A 12,105-nucleotide genomic window follows, 5' to 3' on the forward strand; every position below is an offset into this window, starting at 1 on the left:
TCATCAGGCACAGACTTGTGCTTAAAATACAGTTTTAAACTTAACCATAGTTTTCAGATTAAAAAAAAAATCAGCTATACATATTTCTATTAATGGAATTTGAACCTTGTAGGAGAGGAGAAAAATCTTTCTCTTTCTACCCTTCCGGCTTCTCGGCTGGGGCTCTGTAACGAAAGACAAATTAACAAAAGAAAAACAAACCCATTTCTTTAATGTAAATGTTACATGACACAGGGGCCTCCGTAAGGCAATAAAGACCCAAAGAAACTGTTAAACCGGAGTGTTTTTGTACCAGGTTTAATGAAAAGTGGAAAGTCGTGGAAAAATAAAGGACGGAGGAGATGATCTCAGAGCAGTGAGCTGGGGGTGGGGGTGGGTGCTTCGTGAGGCCTGTCCGTCCGCATCCCTCCCAGTCATTCACCGTCTGGAGATAAGGATGCCCCTCTCCTCCAGGTCTGGGGAAGGCACTTCTCACATGAGGGTCTGAAGACCTGCTTCACGGGAGACGGGAAAGGTCAGCATCCCCTTCCTGCACCTGCCGTTTCTCAGATTCCTTCAGAGGAAAGTGTGCAGTCTGCCAAGGTGTCCTCTTTTGGGGGTGGGGTGTCCTGAACCCCATCAGCATAAAGCAAAATGACCCATGAACACTAAGAATAAAGTATGGGCAGAAATTTATCAGGCGAACAGAAAAAGGGCAGCTGAAGTGGAATTGCCCTGAGTCAGGAAACGAGGCACCTGGATGCAAAAGGCTGTATTTCAGAACGCGTTGGGAATCTCGAGCAATTGAAAGTGCAGGCTCGTTGCAGGAATTCCCAGAAGGTTGAGTGTGACAAAAGAGATGGCCTGATACCAACAGGCAGAAGCCACCTGATCCAGTGGAGAAGGGAGGGCTCATTTCACGGATGCTGTTGGGAAAGTTGTCTAAACGTTTGGAAGAGAAAAGGAAATTGGATCTTGCCTCACACTGTACACCAAAATAAATTTCCAGTGGATTTAAAAGTTGAATATAAAAAAAGAAACAAAATAATAAAAGAAAACCTAAGTTACTATTTGGCTAACCGCAGAAAAGGCAAGGATTTTCTGAAGGTGAAAGAAATGGAAGAAATAAAAAAGGAAAATTTTGACAGATTCAACTGTATAAAAACTTAAGCTGCTGTGTTTCTAGAAGCATGAAATCTAAATGGAGTTGCTGCAAACATGACAAAGGGCTGTTACCATTCCTTCATGTCTGAAGAACTCTTCTGACCTGGTAGGAAAATTCTTTAACACCCTATAGGACACTTGAACAAGGAGGAAATCAAAGAAAAAGAAACACTAATGGCCCAATACCATAGGGGAAAAAAAACCCTCAAAAATAACCAAGGAAGCCAAAATTACGATGTTATTTTAAACTTCTGTCCCCACAAAAAAGAAATATTAATGGCCAAATAACCGTTTCGGGGAGGGGGGAGTTAAACTTCACAAATAAAGGAGCCACAGTTACAGGGTTGTTCGTAAGACCTCGGTATGACTTTGGGGGAGTGACGTGGCAATACGTGTCAGCGTCTTGAATGGTTTTTTCCCTTTGATCCACTTCTAATAATAATAATGTAGCCTGAGGAAGAAACCAAATTCAGATGGATATTTATGCATGAAGATGATCTGTTGCCATGTTATTTATACAAAGGTGAAGAATTTTAGCTATATAGATGGCCTGAAACAGGGAATTGATCAAATAAATTATGATATAGCTGGAAAATGGGGTGTCAGGCATTTAAAATGCTTTCAAAACAGGCCTTGTTATGTTATAAAGGCAGTTTCTAGAACTGTGTTCCTAGATAGGAATTCTATAAAAATAAATATTTCAGTAGAGATATATGCAGAGCAAAGAGCCCAGCAGTAAATGTGCCAACAGTGGCGCTCTTTTACAGTGGAAGTATCGGTGATGTTAATTTTCTTCTTTATACTTTTATGTATTTCAGTTTTTGAATGATGAGTATATCCATTCTTCTCATAATAAGGAAAATAAGTGTTTCTTAAAACCTTCTGACATTGTTTATACAGAATCATTTGGGGCTCTCATAACCTAGAAAATATTATTTCTCTCACAACCAGATTCCATTTCCTTTGGGAACATCGGGGTTATAGAACTTCAATAGCAATTATTTTCCACTAACCGGAAGAAGGAAAGTAGTGAAATACTCATGATTCTTTTCCAAGGACAAAAAGTTGCTTTTTCTCTTCTCACACCAAACTCCTCTAGGTTCTCTTTCATAAGTTTTATGGGATTTTGGTTGAAGAGTTGCCGACTCGAGTTTCCTGGCATTGAATGCCCCTGGATTTCCTGGGACAGAAATTACATTCTGACCACCAAATAGTGAGTCTCACCAGTGAAACAGAACATTCAGTGAATGGGTCCTGAAGTGGGAGATAGTGAGGGTCCCAGAATCCGGATGTATGTACCAGTGGGGGAGGGCTGAGCAGCTGTATTTTTAGTGTAGCTCATTTTTCTTGCCTTTGTCTTTGGCCATAATGGAAGCAAATAGGACAAAACATATGGGTCACATTTTCTTAACATGGAAGAGATCAGATACGGAATTCTGTGGGTTTTGACACAGACGGTGTCAGCAGACTTGACGCATTGTAATTAGATCAGATGGAGCAAAGCAAACAGCACCAGGAGCCCAGTTTGTTCACAGAATCACAGTTTTGACTGTTACCCAGTCAAAAATGGCTCGTTGTGGCCGATGACACCTTTGCATTTTATTCCTGAACTCCAGAGAGGTTCTGCACGCGAATGGCCCTTTCCCGAGTGTAAGTGGTCCTTTCCGGTATGTTTCCCCTGAAATCTGGGGCCATGTCACGTCCTTTAGCCTTTGTGGATCAGTGACCCTTTCTTCAGAGCAGTTAACGTTTACTGAAAAGTGCCCGCCTCCTTTTGGCTCGGCTTTATTCGCCATTGAAAAGACCTGTGAGGTTTTTCCTTGTCCGAGAGTCCCTCCAGATGGACGCGTTATGAACTGCAGCCCAGAGAAGCGGCGTTTGCCAGTGTTCCAGAAGTCTGCTTTAGCTTCTCAGCCCGACGAGGATCCCCGGGGCTCTCGCAGGTTGTGCTGACCAGGTAGGGGGGACACCCAGGTGGGGCCTGGTGCAGCCCCTGCTCTCGAGCTGCTACGAAGTCTGTGGAGATGAAGTTCCGGTGGGCGGGGGAGGGAAGGTCCGAGAAGATGGGTGTGGTGCCCAGGTCAGGGCTGTAGCCCTGGGAGGGATGGATGGAGCGTGGACCCCGGGCAGCCCAGGGGACAAGGGTGGCGTGGAGATTCGACGATTTAGGAAACAGGTACTGAGCGTGTGTCGCGGAGCTCCTCTAGGCAGTAGGGCTTCAGAATCATTAGGAGCAGAATGACGGGCCTCCTCGGCGTGGAGGGAGTATCGTGGCGGGGTTAGCGGTGAGCGTGATGGGTTGGGTGCGGTTAGCTGTTTAACAAACTTAACAATCCACCCGTCAGGACCGGGGCCAGCTCCGGTCTTGCCAGGTGAATGTGGAACCGGGTGTGGAGTGTCCCTAAAACTGAGATAGAAATGTTAACGTAAACAACAGAGAATGGAGGCTGTGGACCTCTTATCTAGGTTGGGAGCCTTAAAACTGCCGTGTCATTCAAGCTGTGATTGAAGATCTCTCTGTCCCGATTCATTCGTGAGGGAGTGACGTGGCTTTTGTGTGTCCTTGCTAAAGTGCCCTAGTGACCGGTCCCACGAGTCCCCATCAGCTCCCCATCCAGCAAATGTCCATCCTTCACTGTGGGAGAAATGACCTTCTTCCGCCAGATCAAGCTTGGCCACTAGGGGCACCCGTGAGTTCATGGAGAACCGCGCAGCCTGTGGGCAGCCTGCCCCACCAAGGCCTCCCTCCCGTCCAGGAGCGGTCCCAGCCCGTCCTCACTGCCCATCGCGAGGGCTGCTCCGGACCCCTGCCCGCCCCCGGCAAAGTAGGAGTCCCCCCAGAGGGACACTCCCTCTCCCTTAGACGCAGGTCCTGAAGGGTGTGGAGAAAGGAAGGTCCCTCTGTCCTTGGGGCACTGGCTCTGAAGGCATCCAGCAAGGATCCCCAACCCAGGGCCCATGGGTGCCCGAAAATTGTCATAAGACTGTAATCCTGTGTTCAGGGAGCTTGTGGCTTAAAGAGAAGGAAGGCGGGCCCAGGGTGCTGTCAGGTGGCCGTGTCCCCCAGCACCGTGGACACCCGTGTGCGCCAGGGAGGACTCGGGCGCTTTCGCCCTCTGCGCCCGCCCCTCGTGCCGGCCGAGCCTGTCCTCGCCCTGCCTCCGCGGCGACCTCCTGGGCCACCCGACAGCCTGTGGCCTGGCGGGTCCTGGCCCTTCCCGGGGCCCCGAGCTCCACCTGGGACCTGCCCACACCGGCCGGGGCTCATCCCCCCGATGGCTCAAGGAGCTCAGATCCCGGCCTGCTGGTAGACAGCTTGGCCGCCCCCCGAAACACCTCGTGCGAAGGACGTTCGGTACATCCTGTTCCGGAAGCAATCTGTCACCCACCAGTCTCCTCAGCAGAATTTGCCACGAGTTCTGGCTTCTGGTGCAGAACTGACAGACTCTGAGACACGGCTTCTCCTCTTGCAGCATCGTCAGCGGAGGCCCGAAGGAGAGGCAGAAACAAGCCTTGGGAACAGGGTGTCTTTCCTAGTTCCGTGACCGGGGAAGGAGCTCTCTGGTGGGGCTGGGCTTCGGAGCTGCTCGGCCTGGTGGGAGGGCTTTTCCCCTTTTTCTATCTGATGCAGCCCATCGGTGCTTGAGACGCTCCTGAACGAGGCCCCCCTGGGCTGCCGGGAGGGAGACTTTCTCAGCAGGACAAGCCCTTAGCTCTGCGAGCCCAGCCCGATGGAGTGGGAAGCCCAGGGGCCTGTCCGTGCTGGTCGCTCCTCCAGTGGATCCGCTGGTTTGCATCCAGGGCTGATGAGCACACATTCCTTTAAAATTCCCACTTCCAGAGAAGCTGTTGCCTGATTCCAGAACGGCCCCGTTGATGCCTTATCACGCTCACTGTTTGCACTTGGGTGTGACCGGGCTGGGGGGAGGGGTTGGCAAATTGCAGCAGGTCAGGGCCCCCAGGAGGCTGCAAATCTGGTTTGTCTAGGAGAGCAGACTCCTGTGCAGACCTAGAAGCCTCCTGCAGCCTGGGCGGGGAGGAAGCAGGCATGAGTAAACGCGAGAGGTGTCGGCTCCCGAGGTTCTAGGACAGGACGTGAGAAACAGAGGACAGAGGTGAACTCTGGTTCCTGTTAGGGAACACGCTGTCTCTCCTCAGCCCCAGCCCAGGACCCTCCCACGGTTTAGGATGAGGTCAGAGTTCACAGGGCTCAGGAGGAGCCAGAAGGGCCCAGAGGCTCCTCTCCCGGGTCAGTCTCTCCTCAGACATTCGCTGTGTCGGTGGTGGTGGTGGTGGGGCTTGGCTCTGTGTCAGGGATCCATGAACTGTGGCTTGAGGGCCGGATCTGGCCCACAGCCTGTTTCTTTTAAATAAAGCTTTATTGGCACACAACATCGTTCCTGCGTGTGGGTGGGCAGAGCTTCCCCTCTGGCCTCCTCAGTGTCATGAGCGCTGGATGCTTTCGGGCCCCAAGTCTTGCGGACACTGTGGTCTCGGTCCAGGCGCTGGCCTGTCAGTTCTTAGGCTGATGTCAGCCTGTCCCAGAGGCCCAGCTGTAGAGACCACTTAGTAACCAGAACACCCCAGCGTACTAAGTGATTTTAGAATTGTACCCTGGAAAGCACTGCACTCACATCTTTTAATCCGGTGCCACAGCCGCCTTAGCTAAGGTCAAGGCACCAAAGCAGAAACGGAGTCGTACAGCTTTACTGTCCTTCCCACCAGCCCCTCTGGGCCACGTCCACAGCTCACCCTAAGTGTGTTCACTTATCCCTCCACGCTCGGCCGCCTCCCTCCTTCCAGTGGAGGCCTGTGTGGTCTCTGCTTCCTCCCCATGGTCTGGGAGAAGCCGAGGCCAATTTTACTACCTCTCCCCTGGGACTTCACCTGGACCGAGTCAGTTTTATCCAATAACAAGGGAAAGCTGCCTTTTACACAATTGCTAGCCATCCCCGGCCTGGCCGCTGGTTGGCTTTATGTAGCAAGCAGGTTGTAACACCTCTCTCTGCCTCTGAGTCCCCGTCTACAGGTGGGCTTGCGGCAGTGTGAAGAGCTCACACCAGCGCCTGCCGCGCAGTGGTCTCCCCAGGAACGCGGTCCCTTCCCATCGCCGCCATGTCCACTAGCTTCCTGGGAAGCAGAGAGTCAGGGACCAGCTACACCCTGCATGCCATGTGGTCAGGGCCAGCCGTTCTCAATGGAGAAATGACAGACCACGCACACCCCCAGACCCATTTCCACCTTCTTGCTAAAGGCGAATCTCTTAGGAATGAAATAACCCATCAGATCTCTCTGTCGTTAAACATACATTCAAGTGCGATCGTATTTTTATAAGGAATTAACTTACAGGTCTATAGCTCTCTGATAATTCTCAGAATTAATGCTCTATGTTTGAGGACATGGCTCACGGATTTGGGAGCCTCCATCACTCTGCTGCCTGATGGCAGACGACCCCAGGTTCCCTTCCATGACCCCAGACCCCATTCCAGGATCACGTGTCCACAGACGCTGACCCCAGGTTCCATTCCCTTCCATGACCCCAGACCCCATTCCAGGATCACGTGTCCACAGACGCTGACCCCAGGTTCCATTCCCTTCCATGACCCCAGACCCCATTCCAGGATCACGTGTCCCACAGACGCTGACCCCAGGTTCCATTCCCTTCCATGACCCCAGACCCCATTCCAGGATCACGTGTCCACAGACGCTGACCCCAGGTTCCATTCCCTTCCCTGACCCCAGACCCCATTCCAGGATCACGTGTCCACAGACGCTGACCCCAGGTTCCATTCCCTTCCATGACCCCAGACCCCATTCCAGGATCACGTGTCCACAGACGCTGACCCCAGGTTCCATTCCCTTCCATGACCCCAGACCCCATTCCAGGATCACGTGTCCACAGACGCTGGCCCTTTGCCAGTTTTCTGCTCTTGCCTGTCCCCCCGGCATGTTTGCACGCACGTCTCTTTTGCTCTTGGTAACTTTAAACGAAGAAGAGTTTGTGGGGGGTTTCTGGTAGTGTCGGAAAACATAACTTTTGCTTTTCCTTGCTGTGGGGTAGGATTATAGCATCTCGTTTACTCTTGCCTTTGCTGTGGAGCGAGATTGGAGGTGGCAGGGGCTCACAGGGTCCGCACACACTCCACAGGCCTCCCGTTCACAGCAAGTCCCTGTTCTGAACCTTTGTGCTTGTTGTTGGCTTTTTAAACAGATGCCATGAGCAAGCATGCTCTTAGAGGGAGGAAAGAAGGCGCTGAAAGCAGAGAATTATTTTCTAAAGCAGAACAGATCATTTGAAGGGCTGCGTGATCCTTGAATCGGAAGGCACCTCTTCGGGCATCACCGGTGTCCCCGCCCAGATGTGAACTCTGTGATGGACAAGGTCGCTGTGCGTCAGTGACGACCAGTCCAGTCCGCGGGCGCCGGGGATGCAGCTATGTCCTCGACAAGACTTCCGCTTTGTAAGCCTTCAGAGCCTCCCCTTGCCCCGTGCCCGGCCGGAGTGCCCTAAGGTGACCTCAGCGTGAGGTTATAAACCCCAGGGAGGCAGGCAGGTGGGACGGGGGGGGGGGGGGCTCTAGGTGGGTTCGGGGGTGTTGGCTCTTACGTTAGGTGACGAGGATGAGCTCAGGGGTGTCTGTTGTATTGTCACACTTGATAATTTACGCTGCATATATTCTCGGGATCAAGAGACCATCTGGACCATTCTCTGAATGGATCAAGGATTGCATGGAATTGGGGTTTTGTTTTTTGGGTTTTTTTTAATCCCAAGCTATTTTGGAACAGCTAAGAGCTGACTATTGAACTTTGGCCTGACCCTGAGGTCTGGAAACTCCGTGCTCTATGAACTGTCCTTTTCGTAAGCTTGGTTTCTTTACCCTGAGGAGACAGCCCTGCTTCCTGGACTGGACACGAGGGCCAGGTGGCAGCGGTGGTGGTGACGATGATGTTAGAGGTAGCAAACACTGTGTAACACGAGCAGTGATGGCCAGTGCTTAGGCCACAGCTCACACACGCCAGGCCCCCTTCTCTATTCTTTACATGTATTGGCTCACCTAGTCTTCACAGCAGCCCCACGAGACAGACGCTGTTGCGGTTCCTGTTTTGCAGATGGACAAGCCGAGAAGTGGGTAACTTGTCCCGAGTCATACAGCTAATCAGCATTGGAGCAAGGCTTTGAAGCCAGCTGCCCACGCTCCTGGCCGCTAAGTTATCCTTTCCCGAGCGCTCAGCCGCCACCTGCAGCCTCTGTCCCGCATGGTGAGCCTGACCGTCCCTGTGCGCCCTCGGCTGGGGTCAGGCAGTCCCTGGCTACGAGCCCGTGGGCGCGGCTCGCCTCCCTGAGAGCGCCTGGCGGCCACCCCTCCTGCCCACAGCTGGGGTCAGGCAGTCCCTGGCTACGAGCCTGTGGGCGCGGCTCGCCTCCCTGAGAGCGCCTGGCGGCCACCCCTCCTGCCCACAGCTGGGGTCAGGCAGTCCCTGGCTACGAGCCTGTGGGCGCGGCTCGCCTCCCTGAGAGCGCCTGGCGGCCTGGCGAGGGCTGTCCAGTCCAGAGCTCATGTGAGCCTCCCCCCATACGCCTGGACACTTAATTCAAAACTCACGTGTCCCGGGCTCGCCTGGCCACCTATATCAGGCGTCTCTGGGGCGCCGTGGAGGTATTTCTCGATCTCCATCATCTTATTTGAGTGGATTTTGTCCAGAAGTGATCTCTTACGTTATCAGGAAATCATGGAATCCTTCAACCCCATGCTGCTTTTTCTCAAGGCTGGGCTTGACATCCAGTCCTTTCAAAGTAGGCACCTCAAGCCAAAAGATGGTCATGTAATTATATTCTATATTTCTGTTGAAGTTCTGGAGTGACAGCAGACGTTCACTCTGAAACAGCGAATGCCAAGGTGTCACACAGTTCTTCACAGCAGAAGCTCTCAGGCCAGTTTCTGAACGTCTGAACGTTCGGGGTTGTGTTCAGAAACCTGCATCAACAGCAAGGATAATCACCATTACTGGGTTCTTGCTGTGTGCCTGCCACTGTTCCAAGCACTCTACATGTAGGAACGTACATAATTCTCCTAACTTTCCAGATGAGGAGACCAAGGCACGGGAAGGTTAAGTCTATTGCCAGGGTTACACGGCCACAAAGCAGCAGAGCCAGAACCCAAACACAGGCAGCCTGGTCCCCGAGCCCACATTCCAAGCAGATGGGACCCCGAGCTGGTGGCTCCCAAGCCTGATCAGGTGTCCGGGCAGGTGGACTCTTCTCCACTGCGCTAAGAAATTGAAATTTGGACCTACCGTCTACTTGGGTGACAGTTGGAATTGATGACTCTTTTCAACTTAAATGATAGTATTTCAGTAGGAAGCTCACAGCTTTAATCCCATCAAGACTTTAACTCATCACCATTCAGAAGACATAGGCCGTACGTAGATGGCTGTGTGTGTGCTGGCCGTCAGGACTCTCGCTCTTGGATGGAAAAGCCAGGGCCCACACTCATTCTGCACCTGGCAGGACTCTTGGCAGCCTTGACGGTTCCTCGTTAGTTCACCTGGGATGCAGCCTCCGTGTTAGACGTTCCGGAGCTTTGTTCTGCCTTTTAAAAAGCGTCTGGTTCTCATTTCAGTGATCAGTTGGAGAGAACCTTTGGCCCTTCCATTCTCCGTGGGAGAACTTCATTTCTATGCTCAAAGTTTTCATCTTTTGTGATACTCGGGTTGCTGTTTCATTCTGCGTTGCGTTAAAACCTCCGTGAGCGTGGGGGAATTCTCAGGTGTCCAGGGCCCCTGGAGACCTCCTACCTCACTGAAGATTTTGAAATTGTGGGCAGAGGGATGAGGCCGAAACACTGCGTCTGGGGTGTCGTACGTGCTCACGTCGTGCAGTCTTTTTTCTCCTCCACCATTTTCCAGGTTGCCGACAGTATAAGGCATTTTATATACGTAATTTCATTCTCCCAACAATCCTGTACCCCTGGAAATACGCCCCTGTTCACTTTTCTAGATGAAGAAACAGAGGCTCGTGAACTTAAGTTTCCAGTACTTGGGGTTACACGATAGAGGTGGGCTTTGGAAGCAGGTTGACTGAGCTACAGATCCTGGGGTGCGTACTTGATTCTGTCTGTCCCCTGCCAGCTGGATGAGGTTAGGTACTGTCTCACGGGGAAAAATCCTTGGAGGGCGTAAGTGGTGTACAAGAAACACACGGCCGGCTTCTCTGTGGCTTGTCGCCCTGAGGCAGCTCACTGCCCCTCAGACCATTAGAATACGGTCCCACCTGTCACCTTCCGGTGCCAAGGCTTCCAGGCAAGGAAGGTGACAGCACTCAGCGTGTCCCCGGGCGTTCGGGCAACGCTCGTCTGTGGCTTCTGCCGTTAGGGCTCTGCCCGGAGATCCAGTGTCTTTAGCACCCTTCCATCCCCCTCTATCCCTGCCCACTGCCAACGCTAGCACCTTCTTCTGAAATTCTTCCAAACCCCTCATTTAACAGTCAAACTAAGCTGACCATCTATGCTAACGGGCTGGAGCAGTGGTCCGCCAGCTTTCCCACAGAATCACCCGGAGGCTTGGTAAACACAGGTCACCTGACCGCACCCCCCTGCCCAAGTTCTGACTCAGCCGGTGATGCTGACATTGCTGGTCCAGGAGCTGCACTGTGAAAGCCGCTGGCCTAGAGATCCTGGTCCCAGGTGGATGTGTCCCCATGGCACCCAGCTCACCGGGGGCCCCGATGATGGGAGATTTCAGCCACGTTGGGGAAGAGGGTGAGGAAGACATCGGTGTGCGGGCTCCGGCCTCTGTCCCTTCTTATCAGAGTGATGGATGATTGACGGGCGGGGGCTTCGGCCCGCGCACTGTCACGAGCCTCGCCAGCTGCACCTCTGAGCCTGCCTTCCCTCTGCGGGAGACAGCAGCCTTTCCTCCTGCTTATTTTGGCGTTTGCATATGAGTGCTTCTTCATCTAGACTATACGTTGGGGTCACCTGGAGTCTTAGGAAACGCTTCAGAGTCTGAAATTCTGGAGTGGGGCCTGTGAGTCTGTGTGTCTCCTCGGTGCCCAGGTGCCGCCCCAGGTGCTGCGGGAAGGTGGGCCTGCCCTTGGTGTCAGGCTGTAGCCCCTGTGAGGCACCTCCTGCGTTACTGCCTGTGCACGGGTAGCTCTAGCCCCTGCTGCACAAAGGTTCACCTGGAGAGCGTCTAAAAACTTGCCCCCGCCCCGACTAGAGATTCTAAGTTAGTTGTGAGCGTTGGAATTTTCAAACCCCCTCCCACGCGATTCTAACATACAGCCAGTTTAGAAACCACCAGCCTTTGCAAAGGAAAGAGATGACTTCCAGGCGTTCAGGTGCCGCTGGGCCGCGGACTAGTCTGCCGGTTGCTCGGGTGGGGAGGTGGCCAGTCCCCCAGAGGGGCTGCCAGTGGCCCCTGGGGTCTCGTTACGATGCAGTTGCTGCTTCGCAGGTTTGGGGTGTGACCCCAGTGTCACAGGTGCTGCTGGACCAGGCTGATGCCGAGTCTCAAGGCTTGACCACGGGGGCCTCCCCAACACCCGTTACCCCTGGCCGGGGCGGCGGTGGGCAGCTCCTCTCGTGTTGAGGGTCCGAGGCTCTTGATCCAAACCTCCTCTCCTTTCAACGCCATCTTGACATCTCTCGATCAGCTGGGTCCTGACGCAGGATGCCCGGCAACGAGGGTCTGTTCTAATTTTGTAACATTGGATCTTTCTTCCTTCTCTCTTCACAGTACGAGATGCAAAAAATCTCATCCCTATGGATCCAAATGGGCTTTCAGATCCTTATGTGAAGCTGAAGCTTATTCCTGACCCCAAGAACGAAAGCAAACAAAAAACCAAAACCATCCGTTCCACACTGAACCCCCAGTGGAATGAGTCCTTTACATTGTAAGTTGAATCCTCTCTTCCTGATGGCTTTCCTCCCTCACATTGTTAGCAGCGATGAGCTGGGCTTT

At 52.9% G+C, this 12,105-nt stretch overlaps 1 protein-coding gene across 1 annotated transcript in view; it reads left to right on the forward strand.

Annotated features, from left to right (window-relative positions):
• PRKCA (protein kinase C alpha) overlaps nucleotides 1-12,105 on the forward strand; it is a 368,920-nt gene that overhangs the window by 281,271 nt on the left and 75,544 nt on the right. Inside the window, exon 6 of the mRNA XM_032616229.1 lies at nucleotides 11,881-12,037. Coding sequence (XP_032472120.1) covers nucleotides 11,881-12,037 — 157 coding nt within the window. The remainder of the gene's footprint in view (nucleotides 1-11,880; nucleotides 12,038-12,105) is intronic.

The sequence above is a fragment of the Phocoena sinus genome, chromosome 20 (assembly GCF_008692025.1).
Source record: "Phocoena sinus isolate mPhoSin1 chromosome 20, mPhoSin1.pri, whole genome shotgun sequence".
Taxonomy (NCBI): Eukaryota; Metazoa; Chordata; class Mammalia; order Artiodactyla; family Phocoenidae; genus Phocoena; species Phocoena sinus.